The sequence below is a fragment of the Helianthus annuus genome, chromosome 15 (assembly GCF_002127325.2).
Source record: "Helianthus annuus cultivar XRQ/B chromosome 15, HanXRQr2.0-SUNRISE, whole genome shotgun sequence".
NCBI classification, from domain to species: domain Eukaryota; kingdom Viridiplantae; phylum Streptophyta; class Magnoliopsida; order Asterales; family Asteraceae; genus Helianthus; species Helianthus annuus.
Window position 1 is genome coordinate 6,898,372 of NC_035447.2, and position 21,452 is coordinate 6,919,823.

Here is a 21,452-nt window from a genome sequence, read left to right on the forward strand (position 1 = left end):
TATTATTATCCTTGAAATTATGAGAAATTGCTATCTATGCAGTTAATGCGGTAAAATATTAATATCCTTGAAATTATGAGAAATTGCTAAGCATTTTAGATAGCATACCACTGGAACTGCAGGAAAAAGTCTGAGAGTTTCCGTCAAAGCTGCATGAAGATACTGCATCTTTTCTAAGGCTTCTTCACTCACACTTTTTGCAAACTCTTCTACAATTGTGACATCATTTCTCATGTTTGTTGCTAGTCTTATTTCTTTTGCAACCTTTTCTTAAATCTCTGGATGCTTGCATAGCAGGTAAAAAAACCAAGTCATAGCAGTAGACGTAGCTAGTGTCTTTTCTAGCAATTATGAAGTTTAATATGATATCTCGTATATATTTTGAATCTGTGCTGTTGATTTGCAGAAACCTTGATAGAATGTCTTCTTTCTTCAAATATACATTTGATAGTTCAAAGGTCAAACATTACATTTTAGCAAAAATCTTGAATATTAGGGGGCGGGGGGGTTACGATCTCACAGCGGTCGAAGAATCAACCTTGAATATAGCATCGAGCAGGGTGAGTTTACACGTGTGATTGGTTTCGATTAAAAATAATGTAGACATCTGAGCCATACAATCATACTTGAGCAGGAGTCAAATCAAATGATGCCAATAAATAACATCGTAAGCCATAACTCATTTGTACAAAATCGGGCCATAATCTATACAATCTTACCTGAGCAGGAGTCAAACCAAAGGAGGGGCGTGAATAGCCTTCACGGCCCTGAACGCAAACACACGAGAGGCCTCTGCCAAGCCATGCTGCTGAGCCTGCAACAACATCAGCTGCACACATATGAGAAACATTGGTCAAAATTAAGGTAATAAGTCTTACAAAAGTTAGGGTTTATCGCTATGCGATGGTTTAAATAATTCATCACATAATGTCCATTTTGGCATCTCTTAAACACTTCTCAACCAGCTCCATACACTTTCTGAACAGGTCCATGTTCAGCTCTTCAAATCTAGCACGGGTAATGGTGGAGTAAAAGTCAACACCCTCATACAAAGAGTCGGTTTCAATGGTGGTTTGAGCTGTGGACGATAAAGTTCTCTTTGCTATCTCGCATGAAGTTCTCAACCTTCTCAATGCCCTTGGGTTTCCAGTAATATCCTTCTTTTTCTTTCTCTTGAACTCTTGAACAAAATGGTTAACCATTCTGTTATCAAAGTCCTTTCCACCAAGATGAGTGTCACCATCGGTAGATTTGACCTCAACGATACCCTATTCAATCGTCAAAAGAGACACATCAAAAGTACCACCACCAAGATCAAAGATCAACACGTTCTTCTCACCAACACTGGTCGCCTTCTTGTCAATACCATAAGCGATAGCAGCAGCGGTTCGCATCACTAAACCTTCTACCGATAAGACGCTTTGCATCTGTTTAGTGAAAAATAAATTAATTAATTGCTCAACTCAACATGAAACAAAATATCTATATACACAACAGATGTTCAATCTTTCAACCTGAGGAATAAGTTACAACATAAAAGAGTTTCTACATTCAATAACAAAACACACCTGAATACAAAGCCACTCCACTAATCCTTTCAAAACAATAATTTACGCAACCTTATAAGTAAAACGCCATCTAATAATTTACGCAAAGCAATATGCTACAAAAACATAATCGAGAATGCGTAGCTTCTTACAAATGGTAGTACCATGAGCAGCGTCAAACTTGATCTAATCAGCAAAGCATAATAATAAATTAATAATTAATCTGTATGGATTGCAAATAGATTGTAATGTATGATTTTTGGGGTTGATACTATTATCAAATATCTTACAAAGGATATTGATTATTCGGAAAAATAACTGTTAATATTAATTTTTCATTTGGAAAAAGTCAAAGCACAAATTATATGGGTCAGACTAACATGACCCGTTTGACCGGCACTAAAAAGTTATCCACTTTGACCCAAACACATATTGTTTCTTTACCCAACCCGCCCAATTTGTCACCTATAAAGTGTCACAAAACAAACCTTACCTATTTATTCTTGCAGTTGTTGAGTTTTTGCCGTACGGTTATTCATTGTAGGCCTTTAATCTCAAACCTGAAATGGTACAAAGAATAATCTTTAGAATTTATGTGAACATGCAAGATGTTTGTTCATAAAACTATCCAAACAACATCTTTCGCTTTTAATTTTTGTTCCCCTGCAAGTATTCTTACATTCCAAAGGACACTTTAATCGGTGTAAAAAGTGTATAATAGAAACTTGTATCATGGCCAATAATACTTAAAGGTATCGGAACTCAGATTAGCTAAAAAATTAGATGATATATTCTGACTGACGCACGTCATCCTTTGAATCTTCTAGGACGAAAAACAGGCTGAGAAATCATTGAGAATTTGTCCACGATATTATGATCCTAAAGAAAAAAGACCCCTTTTGATCAAGGGCGGACCCACGTACTAAGCGTAGGTGTCACATAAAATACGCGTTCTCATGTGCTATTTGCGCATCAGACGGTCAAGTGATACCGGTTCATCAAACACTATCGAAGAGTGACACAAGTAAAAAAATCCTCTAAAAATTGATTTTTTTTCGCTCCCAACAAAATAGCAAACAGTTCCCATAACAGTCAAAAATAGCCCTTAATTTGCAAATCATAAAGGATAAACTGATTCATCAAACATTTAATAAAAAAACCCTCTAACATTTAATTTTTTTTTTGTGCTCCAATAGCCTACTAAACAGTTCAATAGCATTTCAAATAACAACCTTCAATTAGCAAATCATAAAATATCAAGATTACTTTTGAGCAGGGGTGAACCCAGATACTAAACAACTAATTATGCATTACATAGTATTCCATACTCGTTTTTTATGTGTCATTTACATATCCGACTGTCAAGTAAAATCAATACGCCAAACATTTAGTAAAAAATTCTCAAAAAATTGCTGGATGAAATCATCAGCATCTATAGAAATTTTGGATTGAAAAAACAATTGAACAATTCAGATAAACATACCAGGATCAAGATAAGACCGATGTAAATAAAATCGTCTGATGAAATCGCCAACGTTGAAAACGCCAATGTCTATTACGGCTGAGAAATAGGGTTGGTGATTGTAACGAATCGAGTGACAGAAACCTACATACGAACGAACAAAATCAAATATAAAAACAATCAAAATCAAACATACGAACGATGATCTAACCTTGATTAGAAGATTATTTTGAAGATATGCACCGTCGGCGGCGGAGAAGAAAGTATTCGTCAAAAACCCTAATTCGATTTTAGGTTTTCTTAAAAATCGCCATAGAGTAGATGACTATTAGGGTTTGAAGCGGAGCGATGAAAGAATAGCGTGTGAGGGAAAAGATAGTAGAAGAATTGCCGCTCAAAATCAATCGAGCAGGAATATCACATTGCCACGTGGCAATGATTGGCTTAAGTTAGTGACAAGTGGCACCAAAGTGTTTTGTTTTAATATAGATAATAGATTCCGGCAGCCACTCCGCGTAAACGAATCACATAAAATGAAACCGTCACAAACTCTTGTTATGCTAGAGTAAAATCGCCAGCCATCTTTCTTGCATAACCTTTTGCCGCCAAACTCAGTTATGTGACAACCATTAATTTTAATTCCTTTTAATTCTCTCCTTAATTTTTCGAGAGTTACACGGTTTCCGTTTCTTTAAAACCAATCAATACCTTTGAAGGGGTATGGTCCCAGATCTCGCGTCAGCATTGACCGCGAGTGACCATTACCCTTATCAAAACCCCCACTAGCTAACAACCTACTTGTGCCCATGCGGGAACGCGTCGGCACAAGGGTTGAATCCAATCTATCTAGTAACGAAGGAGGACTTACATGGAACATGAGAACGGTAGAGTGATGCGACATAGCATCACATCTGGTGTATGAAAACGGAAGTATTCACAGCGATGCGGCATCGCACCGCATCCAGTGAACACTTCTATCAATACAGGAAAGCCTTACCTTAGGCATAGAAGAAGATGAACGTAGCGGTGCGGCTGACACCGCACCATACGGGCATTTTCGTCACGACAAGGAATGCAGGCAAGACGACGATGCGGCTAGCACCGCATCTCGCGTATTCCTTGATCACAAGTAGGAGACGCGGTAACTTCAGATATTACCGCACGTAGCGATGCGGCTTGCACCGCATCCTATGCACTCAAGCAAGTGGTACTGACACCACAGTGCAAGTGGCACCAATGGCAGTTACCTGTCAGAGCTACGTAAGCAATGGACTGACGTGGCGTAACCTCCATAACCGACAAGCCTGACACACCTGAAAAGGTGCAGCACGTCGTCAGTCCATCCATCATCATCCTCCTTCACTCCTCGGCTATAAATACCAACCCCAAACCAGGTTTGAGGTATCTCTTCACAACTCTCTCACTACTACTACTATCTTACTTTGCTTCCCAAGCAAACTACTGATTCTCACGCCGGAGAGTGGTAACAAGGAGCACCCCCCACCCCATCCTCCTTGTTACGAGTCACGGCTTGTTTCCTTGTGCAGGAGATCAACCACCGGTGATCCAGCCAGCGATCCTCGAGAGGAAGGGATTAACCCTTCTTGACGAGACCAGTGTGTTAACCCTGCCCGGTTAACCATTGTTTCATCAACCTTATTCCATCTTTTTAACCAAAGCAGTACGCGTAGGACCTCTGTTTCCAAAAGACGAGTCCGAAACGCGGATTATAAATACAACATTATGTATGGTCTCGACACCGGTACACAACCTCAACGCCACACAACATCACAACACCTTTTCGTAGCACCCAAACGTACGCTGGAGAAACCGAGCACGTCGCCGGAGTTCGAAGCATCGCCGGAGATCGGAGCTCGTGACGAGGACCACATCCAACTGTTTCGGTATAATACGAACACACCGGAGGTTACGTCGGAACTCGTACACCTTTCGGTAAAATTTCTTTAACCATTGTTGTCTCATTTTTGTTCACTGATGAAATGCCACCATTCTCAATGCTTTGACCTCTGATATGAACTAAAAGAAAGAGGCATGTTATAACAGTTTTACCGTATGGTTTCTTTTTGAAGAAGATGACCATTTAGTCAAACATATAATTTTCTTTTTGTCTTTTACTTTACTATTGTTAAATTATTATGACATATCATGATAGTCATAGTTCTAAGTTCAAGACCCAATCTTACATATATAAATTATCTCTTATTAGAGTTAATTGCCAAAATCACCCCTGAGGTTTGGGCACGTTTGCTATTTTCGTCCAAAATGACACTTTTGTACCATTTTGCCCCCCACGTTTGTAACTTTTTGCCATTTTCATCCAAACCACTAACTTAGTTTATTTTTTCTGTTAAGTTAAAGGATATTTGGATGAAAATGACAAATATAAACCACAGGGACGAAAATGGCAAATATGCTCAAACTATTTTTAATTTCTTTTATTTAGTTAATTTTGTCACATATATAATAAAAAAATATACATGCAATTTTTATACGAAAAAAATAATAGTTTTGTCTCATTTTTTTTTTTATAAATTTTCATCCATCCACTAAGTTAATTTTTTTCTATTAAGGTGAAAGATGTTTTAAATTTTATAAATTAATTTTTTTGTATCAAGGTTATTATATGTTGTCTTTTGTTCAATAGAACTTTGTTTTCTTTCTCTAAGTAACATGAATATTTCGATTCTGTTTTTGAGAGTTTAACAAGAAAATAGCTCGTCGTGAAAAGTGTTTATCACAAAATATTAGATGGCATTATACTTACTATTTGGTGGGTAATTTTAAGGTTTGGTAACGGTACGTTGTTTGATGGGGGCATTGGCTTTTGTTTTTCGTTAGGAGCGAATTTAAAAGAGTAGAAGATGAATTAAAAACTTGGTACATATGATAATATTTGTTTATTTGACATTTTTCTATAAGGTCACAAACATTTTAGTTTTATAAAAAATAGAGGTTAAGTAGATTTATTTTTATAAAATTGATCTATATAAACAATTGGAAATTAATTTCTGTATTAATTTAAAAAAGTTAAAACATTCTTCGCCTTAATAGAAAAAAATTAACTTAGTTAGTGGTTGGATGAAAATTTATAAAAAATATGTGAGAAAACTATTATTTTTTTTTCATATAAAAATTGAATGTATATTCTTTTTTATTATATATGTGACAAAATTAACTAAATAAAAGAAATTAAAAAGAATTTGAGCACATTTGCCATTTTCGTCCCTATGGTTTACAGTTGCCATTTTCATCCAAATATCATTCAACTTAACAGAAAAAATAAACTAAGTTAGTTGTTTGGATGAAAATGACAAAAAGTTACAAACGTGGGGGGCAAAATGGTACAAAAGTGTCATTTTGGACGAAAATGGCAAATGTACTCTGTAACACCCCAAATTCCATGAGAATTTTAATTTAAGCTAGTTATGAACAAGTAAGGATAGTGTTGGTCTTAATAATATACATATTATTCTTGAGGGGCCAAATGTGTAAAGTGGCAAAACTTAAAACATTAAAAGTATAAAAAAATTAAAAACACACATAGAGTGTGCGTGTGTGTATATACGATCGATCAAGGACAGAGGGTGAGGTGAAACCCTAGTTTCACCAAAATCCATCAAATTGAAGGGGGATTGAAGGGCTAAACTAATGCATGAACCAAGATTTTCGATCACTTTAGCGTTTCTACCATCATGTAAGTCGAATTTTGGTATTTTAATGATGTTTGATCAAGTGGGTTTTGTGTAATATGTGATTATAGTGTAAGATTTTAGCATGAATGTTAGTTATAATGAATGTGTAGATGCCAAAGTATGTTTAATTTTGATTATGATGAATATTGGGGGAAAACCCATTTGCTATAGGTAGGGTGGCGACATGGGTATACTATCCATGTCAAATATTATGCAAATTCGAAAGTGTTATGATTTATGTTATTGGTTTTTGTCAGTTAGATTTAGTATGGTGTGAAGTTATGCGAGTTTTATTTAGATGTTAATGGCAAGTGAGCACAAGAATTAGGAAGATGAACATGAGAATATTTGTACATTATGCTTTAAATGCGAAACCCGCCAAGTGTTTGATAAAATGCCTACAAAGTTTGTGTAAATAGTTAGTAAATTCGTCACTTTTGAGAGCCTTAGATAGTCATTTTGTAAAGGCCGTATCTCATTCGTTATTAGGAGTTAGACAACGAGCCTTATATCGTTGAAAAGGTTGTTTCGCATATTACATTTCATATTTGGTCATAAGAGGCCGTATCTCATTCGTTATTAGGAGTTAGACAACGAGCCTTATATCGTTGAAAAGGTTGTTTCGCATATTACATTTCATATTTGGTCATAAGAGGCTGGTTATGAGATTTAGTGGGTCAAAACAGCATGAAAAGTTAGTAAATTCGTTTTGACAGCAAGCTGTTTGGAAGCATTTCAGCTTCTGTGCTGATTTTGTAAAAATCATATTAAATCATAGGAATGTCCGATTGTTACGATCTTTATATGCTTAGAAAGATCTCTGAGTGTAGATCATTTCATATTTGAACATGAAGAACTGAATCAGAAGATAAATGGGTTAAAATGTGTCGTGAACAGCTGCTGCGCAGAAAGTTGCTGCACAAATTTTAGTATAAATATTCAGTAAAAATAGTTGTATTGTTACGCACACTTGTATGAATCATGAACTACTGATTTTAGTAAATTATTAGTAAGATATTTGATTGTTTTAAGTGTCTAAAACACTTACCAACTAGTTTATGCATATAATTGCACCAACGGGTCGAAACGGGTTGTTGATAGAAAATAGTAGAATGGATGTGTAAAAACCAAGGTGTTAAGAAATGGTATGAAATGTTTAACATATGAAGTAAGTTGCCTAACTTAGAAAAGGTTATCATTCTAAGTATGGAATTTTGAAAGAATAACGAACATGATGTAAATACATAATTATGCATGCTAGAAGCTCATGTATGACTGTTGTGATGATGGAATGGTAAATTGTTAGATTGATTAGCATTGTAGTATTATGATACCTGTTGAACTCGTTAAGCGATTGACACGTGAATAGAAGTGTGATTAGTGATGCGTATGATTATGTATACTAACTATTGAATGGATGTAATGGAATGAGATAATAGGAACGTGTCAAGGAGAGGTCAAGCATAGGAGGATAACGGGTCAAGATAAGGCAAGGTGACAAATACACTTATTGGAGTACTCGAGGTAAGTGAATTTCGATTCACTTTTTAGTAGGTTTAATAGATTTTAATACTTATGTTTACGAAACATCATGAAAGAACATGTAATAATCAGAAGTACAAAGCTAATAATGCCTCATTATTGAAGAAGGTTGTATTTAAGCCGAAAGTAAATTGGTGGGTTTAAACGGGTCGAATTTTATGTGCATATGTTGCGTAATGTAATGAAATTCGTTATGGTTAAGACCTTGGGTAAGAATTTTTAGTCATTATGTAAGGGGAACATTTCCCGGACCATTAGGAACAAGTTTTATATGATTCGGTTGTCGGTTAGTGAATGAACGGATTGTTTCGTGTTAGTGTAGGAAATTTTATAAGTATATGTGTATAGGAATCCAAAGGGCACGTGGGTTGAATCATAGATTGTCTATACTATGTAAAGTTGTGAATGTGACATTCCGGCATAAACCTACATGTAAAAGAAGCTTGTGTATATATTCGTGATTAATTGATTGTGCGTAGGAAGGAACATTGGCATGTATGAAGGTACGCATGTATATATATAAGTGTATATATATATATATGTATGTATGTATGATAATAAGTACGTAGGTGTGAATGTATGTGTGAATGAATGTTCAATGCTTAAGACATATGCATGAACGTTATCAAAGTGTTCGAGTATTTATGGTTACTAATGATGTGCGTTGAGTTGGAATGTAATGTAGGTATGGGATCGTTGGCTTCATGAAGAGATGGAGCTGGATTTGGATAAGAGTATTTAAGAAAGCGCTTGGACAATTCCACGACTATTTTATAGAATGCTCTACGAAATTCTATTATATAGTTTAATGTTGTATGGTATGTTAATGACTAATGGTTTGGTTGTACGTGGTGTCCACAGGTATCGCTTGGGTTTTCTCTACATTTATTGAAGTGAAGCGGACTTAGTTCGAGTTGAGAGCAAGGATTGTACGGGGTAGAATGGTCACATAGTGTAACTAATATAGGTTTTGAAGTATTAATGTTATAAAACGTTATAAATCCGTTTTAATGAATATATGGCATTTCGCATTTGAACCTTCATGTGTTTGATATGTCTATTAAAGAACGAAATTTTTGGGCTCTTGTTTTCCGCTGCGTCGTATTTTAAGTTATTACACGTTAGTCTTACAGGGAATTGTTCTTATTACGAACGGGTCATGCCCGAATTTTGTTAAATAATAGTATGATAATATTACATTTTGGAATGTGTAATTTGGGCGTTACAAGTTGGTATCAGAGCCCTGGTTTGAGGGAAATCAAGTATGAGGAGGCAAATACTTGAACTCAAACCTGTGTGCTCTTGTGACGAGGAACCCGTACAATCCAAGACTCGATCAAGATCTAAAGGTAGAAGCAAATGTAAGTATGAATTTAAGTATGTTTATGAAGAAACTAACATTATGTTGTGTGTAAGATAAGCATAGTTGTTTGGATGAGGATGATCCACGACTGTGGTCTCGGACTGACACCAAGGCATGTAATAAGACCATTGCCCAGGTACGTAAATTTTGCATAAGGGTGCATGTAATGCTAAAAGTTATCGAGTGAAGGAAAATTTTAATGAAATATAATAATATAATGGAAACGAAGTTATGAAAATGTTACACGTGCCGAAACCTAATTCTTCGGACATAAGGTGACGATTACACGAAGACACGAAACTAGTATGTGGATTGTGTACCTGGCCAGTACACAAGAAACATAAGACGTTCGTGAGACCGTAATGATTGTTACAGGTATGTCCGATAGGATTTGGTAGCGGCTGGGTGTGTGGGTGAAAGGGGTAGTAAGACTCTCGGGAGGTTGAGAGTACTATGTAAGGGTGAAAGGTATAAGTGATAAGAATGAAATATTGAGTCCATAAGAAAGTATGGATTGACAATGTATGAATGCAATGTTTGAATCCGCGAGACGGATTCAAGGATGAAAGATATGAATGCAATGCTTGAGTCCGCGAGACGGATTCAAGGATGAAAGATGTGAATGCAATGCTTGAATCCGCGAAACGGATTCAAAGAATGAAAGATACGAATGATGCAAATCCCTTGCGGATTTGGTTATGCTAAAGAAGGTTATGATAAGCTATGCAAATCGACCGGTTCAAGTTGAACAAGTCGAGTAAGGATAGGGTACCATCCGTTTAGAACGGGTGGTCGTGAATGCAATAATAAATGTATGAAGCTCAACCCGTTATACGGATAGAACGAAATATTTACGTTGAACACAATTAACTCGATTTTACCGAGGCGTAAGTGGTATGCTTGAATCTCATTATGAGAATATATGCCATTACCCATTTAATTAGATACTTGAATGCGTAAAAGAAATGAAAGTATATAAGCGAATGGAACTAAAATGTTGGTGTTGTAAGCGAAATAAGTATTATGACTAACCTTTAAAACGGGAAGGGTAAAAATTTGCAAGAAAACACTGGAACAGTGAAGCTATGAGGTCGTAAGCATGTTTGAATTGAAAAAGAGTACAAACGTGTACTTCGATACGCATGTATATAATAAGAAATAAGTGGCAGTTGACCTTGAAAAGTCAAACTGCAGAAGCTGAGAAATAATTTGGTTTCAAACCAAGGGAGTGCTAGAGAAGAAAGGAAATGTGTAGTGTAGTACACCAAATGAGTTAAAGAATTACGAAATAATGATTATGTGTTTACCCGTCAAGAACGGGACAAACAATGAGAATGATATATATATATATATTAAGAAATGGTCATGTATTGACCCGTTATGAATAAGCTTAACACACTAGTGCTTTAAAAAGAATCTTGGAAGTAGTAATATGTAAACAAGGAGAAGTAATAAACTTCATGTTTAAATGAACTTGAATGAAATGTGATAATCCCCAATTTTATAATGAGTATGGCAGATATCATAGTGTGATAAACCTATCTAGGTCAGTGAAAGAATGTTCATAAGCGAAAGCTCGTCACACGGATGAACGAGGTCAATACGAAACATGGTATGGATGGGGACGAAGAGGACCGACTCGTTGCTGCATGTTCAAGTACTGCACCAAGGTAGTAAGGTTAGCAAATTATTTAATATATGAAGGTACGATGCTCGAATCCCTCAAACCTACGCTCTCGTGAAAGTGTGTTCGTTTCTAAGCGCCACGCAAGTAAGTGATTTAAGGATTTCGAGCTATGCTTTTAGATGAAAACGGAAATGGGTTATGGATAAATTACTATTATAACCTGGGTTGGGACGTTATGGGATGTTAGGGAAGGTTTCGGGACTGCCCGAGACCATTTCTGGTTGGAAAAAGGACCCGGGAACAAAAAAATTTTTGGTCAAACAGCGTCTGCACACCAGAGAGCCCGTCGGCGACGGCCTTTATGCCGTCGGCGACGGCACCCCTCCACCTGACGCGCTAACTGTCTGTCTACGGGCAATGTTTAGCGACGGGACCTTCCCGAGCCCGTCGGTGACGCACCATGTGCCGTCGGCGACGGGTCCCCCTTATCTGCTTATGCTGAAATTGTTTGTTTATTAGGCTAAGGTCCTTAATTCAGTTCTAGCATTCATTAAACATTAGGAACACCCCAAGTTGATTATGAAGCTAAGAAATTCAAGACAACTATCATGTTTTAATGATGTATGTGCGGGAAGTTATGTATGCGAATGAATGAAATAAGTAACACGTCTAGAAGGTTTGTAAAGAAAGATTGGATGAGTTTATGAAAATTTTACACTATCATTGAAAAAGTACCTCCATATGAATAAGTATGATATGTTTAATATGTACGAATGAACGAGATTGTATGCGGAAATGAATAAATTAATGATGACTAGGGATTGGTTTTCGCAAGGAAGTTTGAAATCTTGATAAGTATGAATAATATATCAGGATGCTAGTTTCAAAATATGGACTATGGGATCTGTGATTAGGCAAATTCTCACAACATGCTTATGTAAGTCGTCCAATGTAACTTGAATGAGTGAGGGAACGAAGAATAAAACTAGACGGGTTGTAAAAGAAAAGAAAGAGGTTTCGGGGACGAAACCTTCTTTAAGGGGGGTAGATTTGTAACACCCCAAATTCCATGAGAATTTTAATTTAAGCTAGTTATGAACAAGTAAGGATAGTCTTGGTCTTAATAATATACATATTATTCTTGAGGGGCCAAATGTGTAAAGTGGCAAAACTTAAAACATTAAAAGTATAAAAAAATTAAAAACACACATAGAGTGTGCGTGTGTGTATATACGATCGATCAGGGACAGAGGGTGAGGTGAAACCCTAGTTTCACCAAAATCCATCAAATTGAAGGGGGATTGAAGGGCTAAACTAATGCATGAACCAAGATTTTCGATCACTTTAGCGTTTCTACCATCATGTAAGTCGAATTTTGGTATTTTAATGATGTTTGATCAAGTGGGTTTTGTGTAATATGTGATTATAGTGTAAGATTTTAGGATGAATGTTAGTTATAATGAATGTGTAGATGCCAAAGTATGTTTAATTTTGATTATGATGAATATTGGGGGAAAACCCATTTGCTATAGGTAGGGTGGCGACATGGGTATACTATCCATGTCAAATCTTATGCAAATTCGAAAGTGTTATGATTTATGTTATTGGTTTTTGTCAGTTAGATTTAGTATGGTGTGAAGTTATGCGAGTTTTATTTAGATGTTAATGGCAAGTGAGCACAAGAATTAGGAAGATGAACATGAGAATATTTGTACATTATGCTTTAAATGCGAAACCCGCCAAGTGTTTGATAAAATGCCTACAAAGTTTGTGTAAATAGTTAGTAAATTCGTCATTTTTGACAGCCTTAGATAGTCATCTTGTAAAGGCCGTATCTCATTCGTTATTAGGAGTTAGACAACGAGCCTTATATCGTTGAAAAGGTTGTTTCGCATATTACATTTCATATTTGGTCATAAGAGGCTGGTTATGAGATTAAGTGGGTCAAAACAGCATGAAAAGTTAGTAAATTCGTCACTTTTGACAGCCTTAGATAGTTATCTTGTAAAGGCCGTATCTCATTCGTTATTAGGAGTTAGACAACGAGCCTTATATCGTTGAAAAGGTTGTTTCGCATATTACATTTCATATTTGGTCATAAGAGGCTGGTTATGAGATTTAGTGGGTCAAAACAGCATGAAAAGTTAGTAAATTCGTTTTGACAGCAAGCTGTTTGGAAGCATTTCAGCTTCTGTGCTGATTTTGTAAAAATCATATTAAATCATAGGAATGTCCGATTGTTACGATCTTTATATGCTTAGAAAGATCTCTGAGTGTAGATCATTTCATATTTGAACATGAAGAACTGAATCAGAAGATAAATGGGTTAAAATGTGTCGTGAACAGCTGCTGCGCAGAAAGTTGCTGCACAAATTTTAGTATAAATATTCAGTAAAAATAGTTGTATTGTTATGCACACTTGTATGAATCATGAACTACTGATTTTAGTAAATTATTAGTAAGATATTTGATTGTTTTAAGTGTCTAAAACACTTACCAACTAGTTTATGCATATAATTGCACCAACGGGTCGAAACGGGTTGTTGATAGAAAATAGTAGAATGGATGTGTAAAAACCAAGGTGTTAAGAAATGGTATGAAATGTTTAACATATGAAGCAAGTTGCCTAACTTAGAAAAGGTTATCATTCTAAGTATGGAATTTTGAAAGAATAACGAACATGATGTAAATACATAATTATGCATGCTAGAAGCTCATGTATGACTGTTGTGATGATGGAATGGTAAATTGTTAGATTGATTAGCATTGTAGTATTATGATACCTGTTGAACTCGTTAAGCGATTGACACGTGAATAGAAGTGTGATTAGTGATGCGTATGATTATGTATACTAACTATTGAATGGATGTAATGGAATGAGATAATAGGAACGTGTCAAGGAGAGGTCAAGCATAGGAGGATAACGGGTCAAGATAAGGCAAGGTGACAAATACACTTATTGGAGTACTCGAGGTAAGTGAATTTCGATTCACTTTTTAGTAGGTTTAATAGATTTTAATACTTATGTTTACGAAACATCATGAAAGAACATGTAATAATCAGAAGTACAAAGCTAATAATGCCTCATTATTGAAGAAGGTTGTATTTAAGCCGAAAGTAAATTGGTGGGTTTAAACGGGTCGAATTTTATGTGCATATGTTGCGTAATGTAATGAAATTCGTTATGGTTAAGACCTTGGGTAAGAATTTTTAGTCATTATGTAAGGGGAACATTTCCCGGACCATTAGGAACAAGTTTTATATGATTCGGTTGTCGGTTAGTGAATGAACGGATTGTTTCGTGTTAGTGTAGGAAATTTTATAAGTATATGTGTATAGGAATCCAAAGGGCACGTGGGTTGAATCATAGATTGTCTATACTATGTAAAGTTGTGAATGTGACATTCCGGCATAAACCTACATGTAAAAGAAGCTTGTGTATATATTCGTGATTAATTGATTGTGCGTAGGAAGGAACATTGGCATGTATGAAGGTACGCATGTATATATATAAGTGTATATATATATATATATGTATGTATGTATGATAATAAGTACGTAGGTGTGAATGTATGTGTGAATGAATGTTCAATGCTTAAGACATATGCATGAACGTTATCAAAGTGTTCGAGTATTTATGGTTACTAATGATGTGTGTTGAGTTGGAATGTAATGTAGGTATGGGATCGTTGGCTTCATGAAGAAATGGAGCTGGATTTGGATAAGAGTATTTAAGAAAGCGCTTGGACAATTCCACGACTACTTTATAGAATGCTCTACGAAATTCTATTATATAGTTTAATGTTGTATGGTATGTTAATGACTAATGGTTTGGTTGTACGTGGTGTCCACAGGTATCGCTTGGGTTTTCTCTACATTTATTGAAGTGAAGCGGACTTAGTTCGAGTTGAGAGCAAGGATTGTACGGGGTAGAATGGTCACATAGTGTAACTAATATAGGTTTTGAAGTATTAATGTTATAAAACGTTATAAATCCGTTTTAATGAATATATGGCATTTCGCATTTGAACCTTCATGTGTTTGATATGTCTATTAAAGAACGAAATTTTTGGGCTCTTGTTTTCCGTTGCGTCGTATTTTAAGTTATTACACGTTAGTCTTACAGGGAATTGTTCTTATTACGAACGGGTCATGCCCGAATTTTGTTAAATAATAGTATGATAATATTACATTTTGGAATGTGTAATTTGGGCGTTACATACTCAAACCTCAGGGACGATTTTGGCAATTAACTCTTATTATTATTACTGATATTAAATAGTTACTAATATTGTTATTTCCATTTTGTTAAAGTATTAGTATTATTAATTATTATTATTACAATTTTTACGATTATCACTATTAATAATTATTATCATGATTAATATTCCACAAGTTTATATAAATATAACGGGAATTGGCTTGTAATAATCCCATCTAAACCTTATTGACCATTAATAATCCAACCTCAGAATATTCCCCCCACCAGTCCCACCTTTCACCTATTTTTCCTACAATGGTCCCCCGTTAAAAAAAACTTAACGGAGTTAAGTTTTTTTCCAAATTACAAACAGATTTTTTAGGGCTTTTGATCAGAACGACGATACGAGTCAATTGATGTAAAACTTGCCTCGAGATGGTGCTCCAAGTGAATTGATTTTGGTTAATTGGAAATTTAAACACCCGAATTGAAGTGTCGTTTTCATCGTTTGGAGCATCGTTTCGAGGCAAGTTTTACATCAATGGACTCGTATCGTCCTTCTAATCAAAAGCCCTAAAAAATATGTTTGTAATTTGGAAAAAAGTTTAACTCCGTTAAGTTTTTTTAACGGGGGACCATTGTAGGAAAAATAGGGGAAAAGTGGGACTGGTGGGGGGAATATTCTGAGGTGAGATTATTAATGGCCAATAAGGTCTAGGTGGGATTATTATAGGCCAATTTTCCTAAATATAATTAACAAGTATTGGAACATGTATTTATAAATTAGATTAAACAATTTATAAAACATATCATGACACCACACTTCAAATCAATAAGCAATAACGAGATCGTTATGTGAAATTTTAATTATCTAGGACAATCGCTTGTTTGTTCCCTTGGATTAATGGAGCATAACCATGTAAATTGTCAAGTAGACACATACAATGTTGAGAAGAACAATATATTTGAGGCGGCAAAAACTTTGGTATATAACTCAAAAACATGCTGACACGTTATGAAAAGTATAACCTTCAGAATATGATCATAAACACGCTATTTTGGACCACTAGTTAGGCCTGTAAACCCGTTTGATCTTTGGCTTTGACCTAAGTCTTGTCATGTTAGATGAGACCTCATTCCCGGGCTAATTTATCTGCATATCTTAACTGCATCAAGCAGATGAAACCTAGACTTCATGGTAGAAAGGAGTTGCGATGTCAAAGTTGTAATTGCGTTAACATATATAACACTGTAACCCTAGAGGGGAAGGATCGATACTTACACCAGACACTTGAACAACGGTAAGTTGGTCAAACTTGACCTCAAGTCACATTGATAAGACCTTCAACGGGTCCCGATCATGGCCTATGTGAAAAAGAGAGACAGACATGACGAGGAGAGAGGGAGAGCAAAATCCACTTCCACGGGCGGGTTCAGGCAAGGAATGTGAGAACGGCCCACCCGCCGTTTGGATGGAGAGGGTCTGGATCTCCAACCAGGGCCGGCCCAAGCCCAAGTATTTTGAGGCTTGGGCTTTTTAAAAAAAATTATATATGATATTTGTGCCGGGCTGAATTTATCTTTACACATACAAAACATATATAAAAATACAAAAAAAAAAAAATTAAATTAACTTCGCCAACAATAAACCTTTTAGTTTATTTTGCCGGTCCCAAGCCCGGGTAAAGGAGGTTTTTCTCAAATAGTGTTTTTTTTTTTTTTTTGGAAAAAGGCCTCGAGTTTTTAATTCGCTTTAGGCCACCAAAATGGTTAAGCCAGCTCTGTCTCCGACTAAAAATGTAAATGTGTAGTATATGCCAAAGCTTTTGTCCAGAAACTAGCTTAGACGATGAAAAACCTGAACAAAGTCATATATATGCAGATAGAAGACCATTTGATTAGATTAAAACTCCAAGGTTTTCATCATGATCAGGGGAATTTTAATCAAGTGGACTATGAATGATCTGAATAGATGAGTTTATGGAAAAAAGACTAAACTAGACTAGCAGTTGATGTTTAAGTGCACAACAAACGCGAGCTCGTCGTCAAACACTAGTGTTGTTTATTCGATGATACTTTTGTATTAGTATGTTGTTTGGGAATAAAAGGTTGTTCCTTCTATAGGTGATTTTTTTGGAATTACTTGTACTTTTAGGTTATTCGCTATCCCTAGGAGCAAACTCATGCCAAGTCTAACAATATTTTATAGAGTTTGCTAGTGTGGCTGGCGAACTCCGCAAATTTGATGGTGTGCAAGTAAATTCCATAGAGATACCTCTTTCTTAAATGTTTGCCAGATTACCAAACTTGTTGAGTTCCTTGTCACACCAGCAAACCTTACAAAACATTGTCTAACTATTGATATGAGTTTGCTTCTAGGGAAGGCAAATTGTCTAGAAGTAAAGTAGGTTCAAAAAGCACCTCTTTCTGAAACGTTTGCCACACTAGCAAACTTGTTGAATTCGCTTACCAACCGGCAAACCTTACAAAATATTGTCAAACTTGCCATGAGTTTGCTCCAACGGAAGACAAACTACCTAGAAGTTAAAGTAGTTTCAAAACGCACCTAGAATTACAAATTCATTTCCAAACAACCTACTAATACAAAAAAAATCAGTATTCAGTATTCGACTCATCTCTATACGGTTAAACCATGATCACGTCGCCCGCTCAAATTCCCTAATTTCATTCCTTGTCAATTCAAGAAAACAAAAAGGTAGCACTAATTAACTTTATTTAGTTGGATAATTATTTCCAAGGAAATATGCTGAACAAGATCTATATGTGTAGAATCTTAACATCCATGGTATATGGCACTTTAGACAACTATAGTCTAAGCCCACAACATCACTCATGAGAAATTGGTGTGACCCTCACCAAGATTGATAACACTCAGCAGAATTTTGGGAACTTCAGACATGTAAAACTCCAAGACTACATTTGCAAAACCCTTAATTAAGAGATACTTCTTCACACATAAGCACAAGTAACCAAAATTTCCATAACCTTTCAGTTCATATAGATGGAAAGTGCAACAAAGGATTGTTCAGCTTCTTTCAGTTTCCTGAAAGTATGTGCATATTTGATTGAAGTAGAAGATATACATATATAGTTCAACCATCACAAGATGGGAACTTTTAACCAAGACTGATATCAACATATACACACACCCCCAAAAAACAAGTAAAGAATCAAGCTTCATAGTGATAATCAGGACATGTTTTTAAAGATCTAACACAAAAGATGCTAGAAATCTCACAAAAACTGCTACTTTAGGAGTAGAAATATTAAACTGACTAGGGTGCATCTTCTTTTAATCTCTTAACCAGGTTATCAATAATAAGCAATAGAAGACAATATTTCAAACTTTTCACCTTAAAGTAAAACTCTTATGACAATATACTTACTTAGATCATCCGCAGCGCTACCAGATTGAAGGGCGGCCTGTCCACCTCCACGTCCACATGACTTGCTCTCTCCCTCTCTCACAAAACCCAACCTTCCAATCCCTTCTACATGGGCATACACCCCAAGGGCAAAGAGCTCCAGCCCTGGCCGTTGGACGGTTGGGTCCATGTAGGCCGCGGGATGGAGATGGTCTTGGCGTATTGTATGATTGTCAGATCTCAAACCATCAGCCATGACCGCAGGCCCAAAAACGAAAGAACTAATCCATACCTAAAATATAGGTATTAAAAGGCAGAGCAATTAGAAGACAGACACAGTACTAATCCATCCATAGGACCATACCTGTGGCTTGCATGCTCTAGCTTTCAAGGACAACAAAAAAGCAGGCTTTGATCATAAAAAAAAAAAAAGGGAGAATTATTTATTGCTAATTACAGTATGATAGGTGATTATTAATTATAATCTATATTGATAGCTAGGTCATTAGAACATATATAGCTCACAAAGAAACATAAGATTTTCTTCAGATCAACACTTTATAAACTAATATTAAAAGGATCATATCCAAAGTTACACAAGATTTAGGGTTTTCCAAACTTATTAACATATTCTAGGGTTTACTACCTGGCCTAGTTTAATCTTATTATATGGTAGGTACCAAAATGGCATGTCTGGGATAGAATATTTTAGAAAATACAAAACTGGTAGAGCAACTATTTTTGTAAGTATTTTCTAGTTGATCCCAAACTAAACTAGATTTCCATTTGAGAACTAATGGTGCATATAGCCAAAAGCAACAGAATGGAGGTCTTCCATATTCTCTTGGACAAACCATTCTTTGTTGTGGCTTAGTTGCATGTCCAGAGAATCAATGGAGTAACTTGAACCTTCTTGGAAGCTGGAAAATGACCCATCTTCTTCCTTGATAAATGAATTCCCATAGGTTCCTTCCATTGAGTCGATATTCATGATCTCGCTCGAGTTTTGATCTAATTGGGACATATTTATGCATGAATTCTGTGATTGGTGAAACCAACTGTGGATATCTTGTGGAGGTGTATCATTGCTAGGATAGTTTGAGCAACTTGAACCATTGAGTACACTTTGAGCTGCTTGAGCTTTTAAATAAGCTAGTTGGGATTGTAAACTAACAACCTGTTAAACAATAATAACAACAATTAGAATGGAACTTATCTAGCTAGATGTATTAATTAACAATCAAGATTAGGGTTTTGTTTTGATATATTTAGAAGAAAATTCTACCTGTTGTTGAAGCGCGAAAATATGTGAAACGCAGCCATAGATGGGATCTTGAAGCCTTGCTTGAGCTTCATACGCGATGGTAATCGCTGCTTCGCAGCGACCACTAACGGGTAAGTGAGCAAGAAGTTTAGAGACATTGCTTGCACCAAAAACCCTATGAATGGCTGCAAAGTGAGCAGCACCTTGTTCATGGCAGAAATAAGGGGCAAAAACACAACCCTTTACACATTTTCTTCTCAAGAACTTGCAAGCACCACAAGGAGAACCTGATCCAGTCATGTTTAATTTAATGTTTTGGGTTTAATTTTCAAGAAATGTTTTTCTTCAAGTGTTTGATGATGAGCTAATTGTGTTTGTTCTGATATTGATGCAAATCATCATCATGTTTATAAACACGAGAGGGTGAGGGTTGGATCATATTGTAATGAATATTTTAACCACAGACGGTTCCCTTAATGGCATACAGTTAGGACTATTTAATTTCATTAGAAAAACAAAAAACAAAAAACTTTTTTGCAATATAACCCCACACCCAGCCCCACACTGTTTCCTTGATTTTAATTCTAAATGACAATTTCTAATACTCATTTCCCCTATTAGATTCCATTTCAAAATCCTTAATAAAACAAAGGAGTCGCAACAATTCTACAAAGCAGCCTTTGGTCATCCATCTAATAGTTTGATGACTGTAACTTTTCTAGATAACTAGCTCAATATATATAATCTATAAATTTAAACATACACATCCATGCATGCATATTTTGTTTATTGTTGTTACTATATATCACTCATGAACATATAGGAAAAGAAGATTTAACTCGTTTGAGAATATTGGTAAAGGAGACTTGTAGTCAAAACATAAAAGACTACCCTTTTCAACACCATCTTTTAGTATGATCAATAGTTAAATGTAGTATATTCTCGTTTGAACCTTCTCCTCTCTAATGCGATTCACATTCTATTTTTTTTTAGACTTTTTTAGTTTTTTTATAATTTCTCGTTGAAAACAATAACGTTCCTGGCAGGGGCGGACCTGTAGTGTAAACGGGCGTAGCCCGGGCTACGGCTCAAGTTTTTACGAGTAGTGTAAAAAAAAATTTTTTTCCGATTTTTATACACAGGACACCCCTGAACAAGTACGAGGACACCCCTAAAAAATTTTGGGATACCCCTGAGTTGAAGGTCTAGTTCCGCCACTGGTTCCTGGGTTCAAGTCTAGATAAAGGGTTTTAATACTAACTTGGTAATACTAACATACTAACTAGTAACCTGATTAGTGATATTCTAACCGTACGTCGTTCAAAAAAATAATGTTCACATATACAT

At 35.8% G+C, this 21,452-nt stretch overlaps 1 protein-coding gene, 4 long non-coding RNA genes and 1 pseudogene across 6 annotated transcripts; 3 read left to right on the top strand and 3 right to left on the bottom strand.

Moving 5' to 3' along the window:
• Positions 1-920: 920 nt before the first annotated feature.
• LOC110913220 lies at positions 921-1,427 on the bottom strand (annotated as a pseudogene).
• A 200-nt stretch (positions 1,428-1,627) lies between these two features.
• On the bottom strand, positions 1,628-3,260 carry LOC118487351. Its single transcript, XR_004881481.1, has 3 exons — positions 3,031-3,260; positions 2,041-2,107; positions 1,628-1,733 (listed from the first exon to the last, which is right to left on the bottom strand). It is a non-coding gene; the product is annotated as an uncharacterized LOC118487351 (long non-coding RNA).
• A 3,313-nt stretch (positions 3,261-6,573) lies between these two features.
• On the top strand, positions 6,574-9,349 carry LOC110910417. Its single transcript, XR_002576142.2, has 3 exons — positions 6,574-6,724; positions 8,162-8,998; positions 9,126-9,349. It is a non-coding gene; the product is annotated as an uncharacterized LOC110910417 (long non-coding RNA).
• A 150-nt stretch (positions 9,350-9,499) lies between these two features.
• LOC110910418 lies at positions 9,500-11,967 on the top strand. Its single transcript, XR_002576143.2, has 2 exons — positions 9,500-9,763; positions 11,174-11,967. It is a non-coding gene; the product is annotated as an uncharacterized LOC110910418 (long non-coding RNA).
• Positions 11,968-12,371: 404 nt separating this feature from the next.
• On the top strand, positions 12,372-15,450 carry LOC110910416. Of its 2 annotated transcripts, XR_002576141.2 has the most exons (3): positions 12,389-12,617; positions 14,143-14,227; positions 14,933-15,450. It is a non-coding gene; the product is annotated as an uncharacterized LOC110910416 (long non-coding RNA). The 2 variants fall into 2 exon arrangements; XR_004881482.1 differs by having other exon boundaries at positions 12,372-12,617; positions 14,143-15,450.
• A 3,930-nt stretch (positions 15,451-19,380) lies between these two features.
• LOC110914732 (LOB domain-containing protein 29) lies at positions 19,381-20,426 on the bottom strand. Its single transcript, XM_022159487.2, has 2 exons — positions 20,127-20,426; positions 19,381-20,018 (listed from the first exon to the last, which is right to left on the bottom strand). The coding sequence occupies exons 1-2, from the start codon at positions 20,403-20,405 to the stop codon at positions 19,635-19,637; spliced, it is 663 nt and encodes a 220-aa protein (XP_022015179.1). The 5' UTR covers positions 20,406-20,426; the 3' UTR covers positions 19,381-19,634.
• Positions 20,427-21,452: the final 1,026 nt, after the last annotated feature.

Excerpts from the sequence above, each read along its gene's own strand:
- LOC110914732 (XM_022159487.2), bottom strand. The coding sequence starts at position 20,405 with ATGACTGGATCAGGTTCTCCTTGTGGTGCTTGCAAGTTCTTGAGAAGA. Across the intron at positions 20,019-20,126 it reads TTTTCGCGCTTCAACAACAG|GTTGTTAGTTTACAATCCCA; the intron begins GTAGAATTTTCT and ends ATTGTTTAACAG.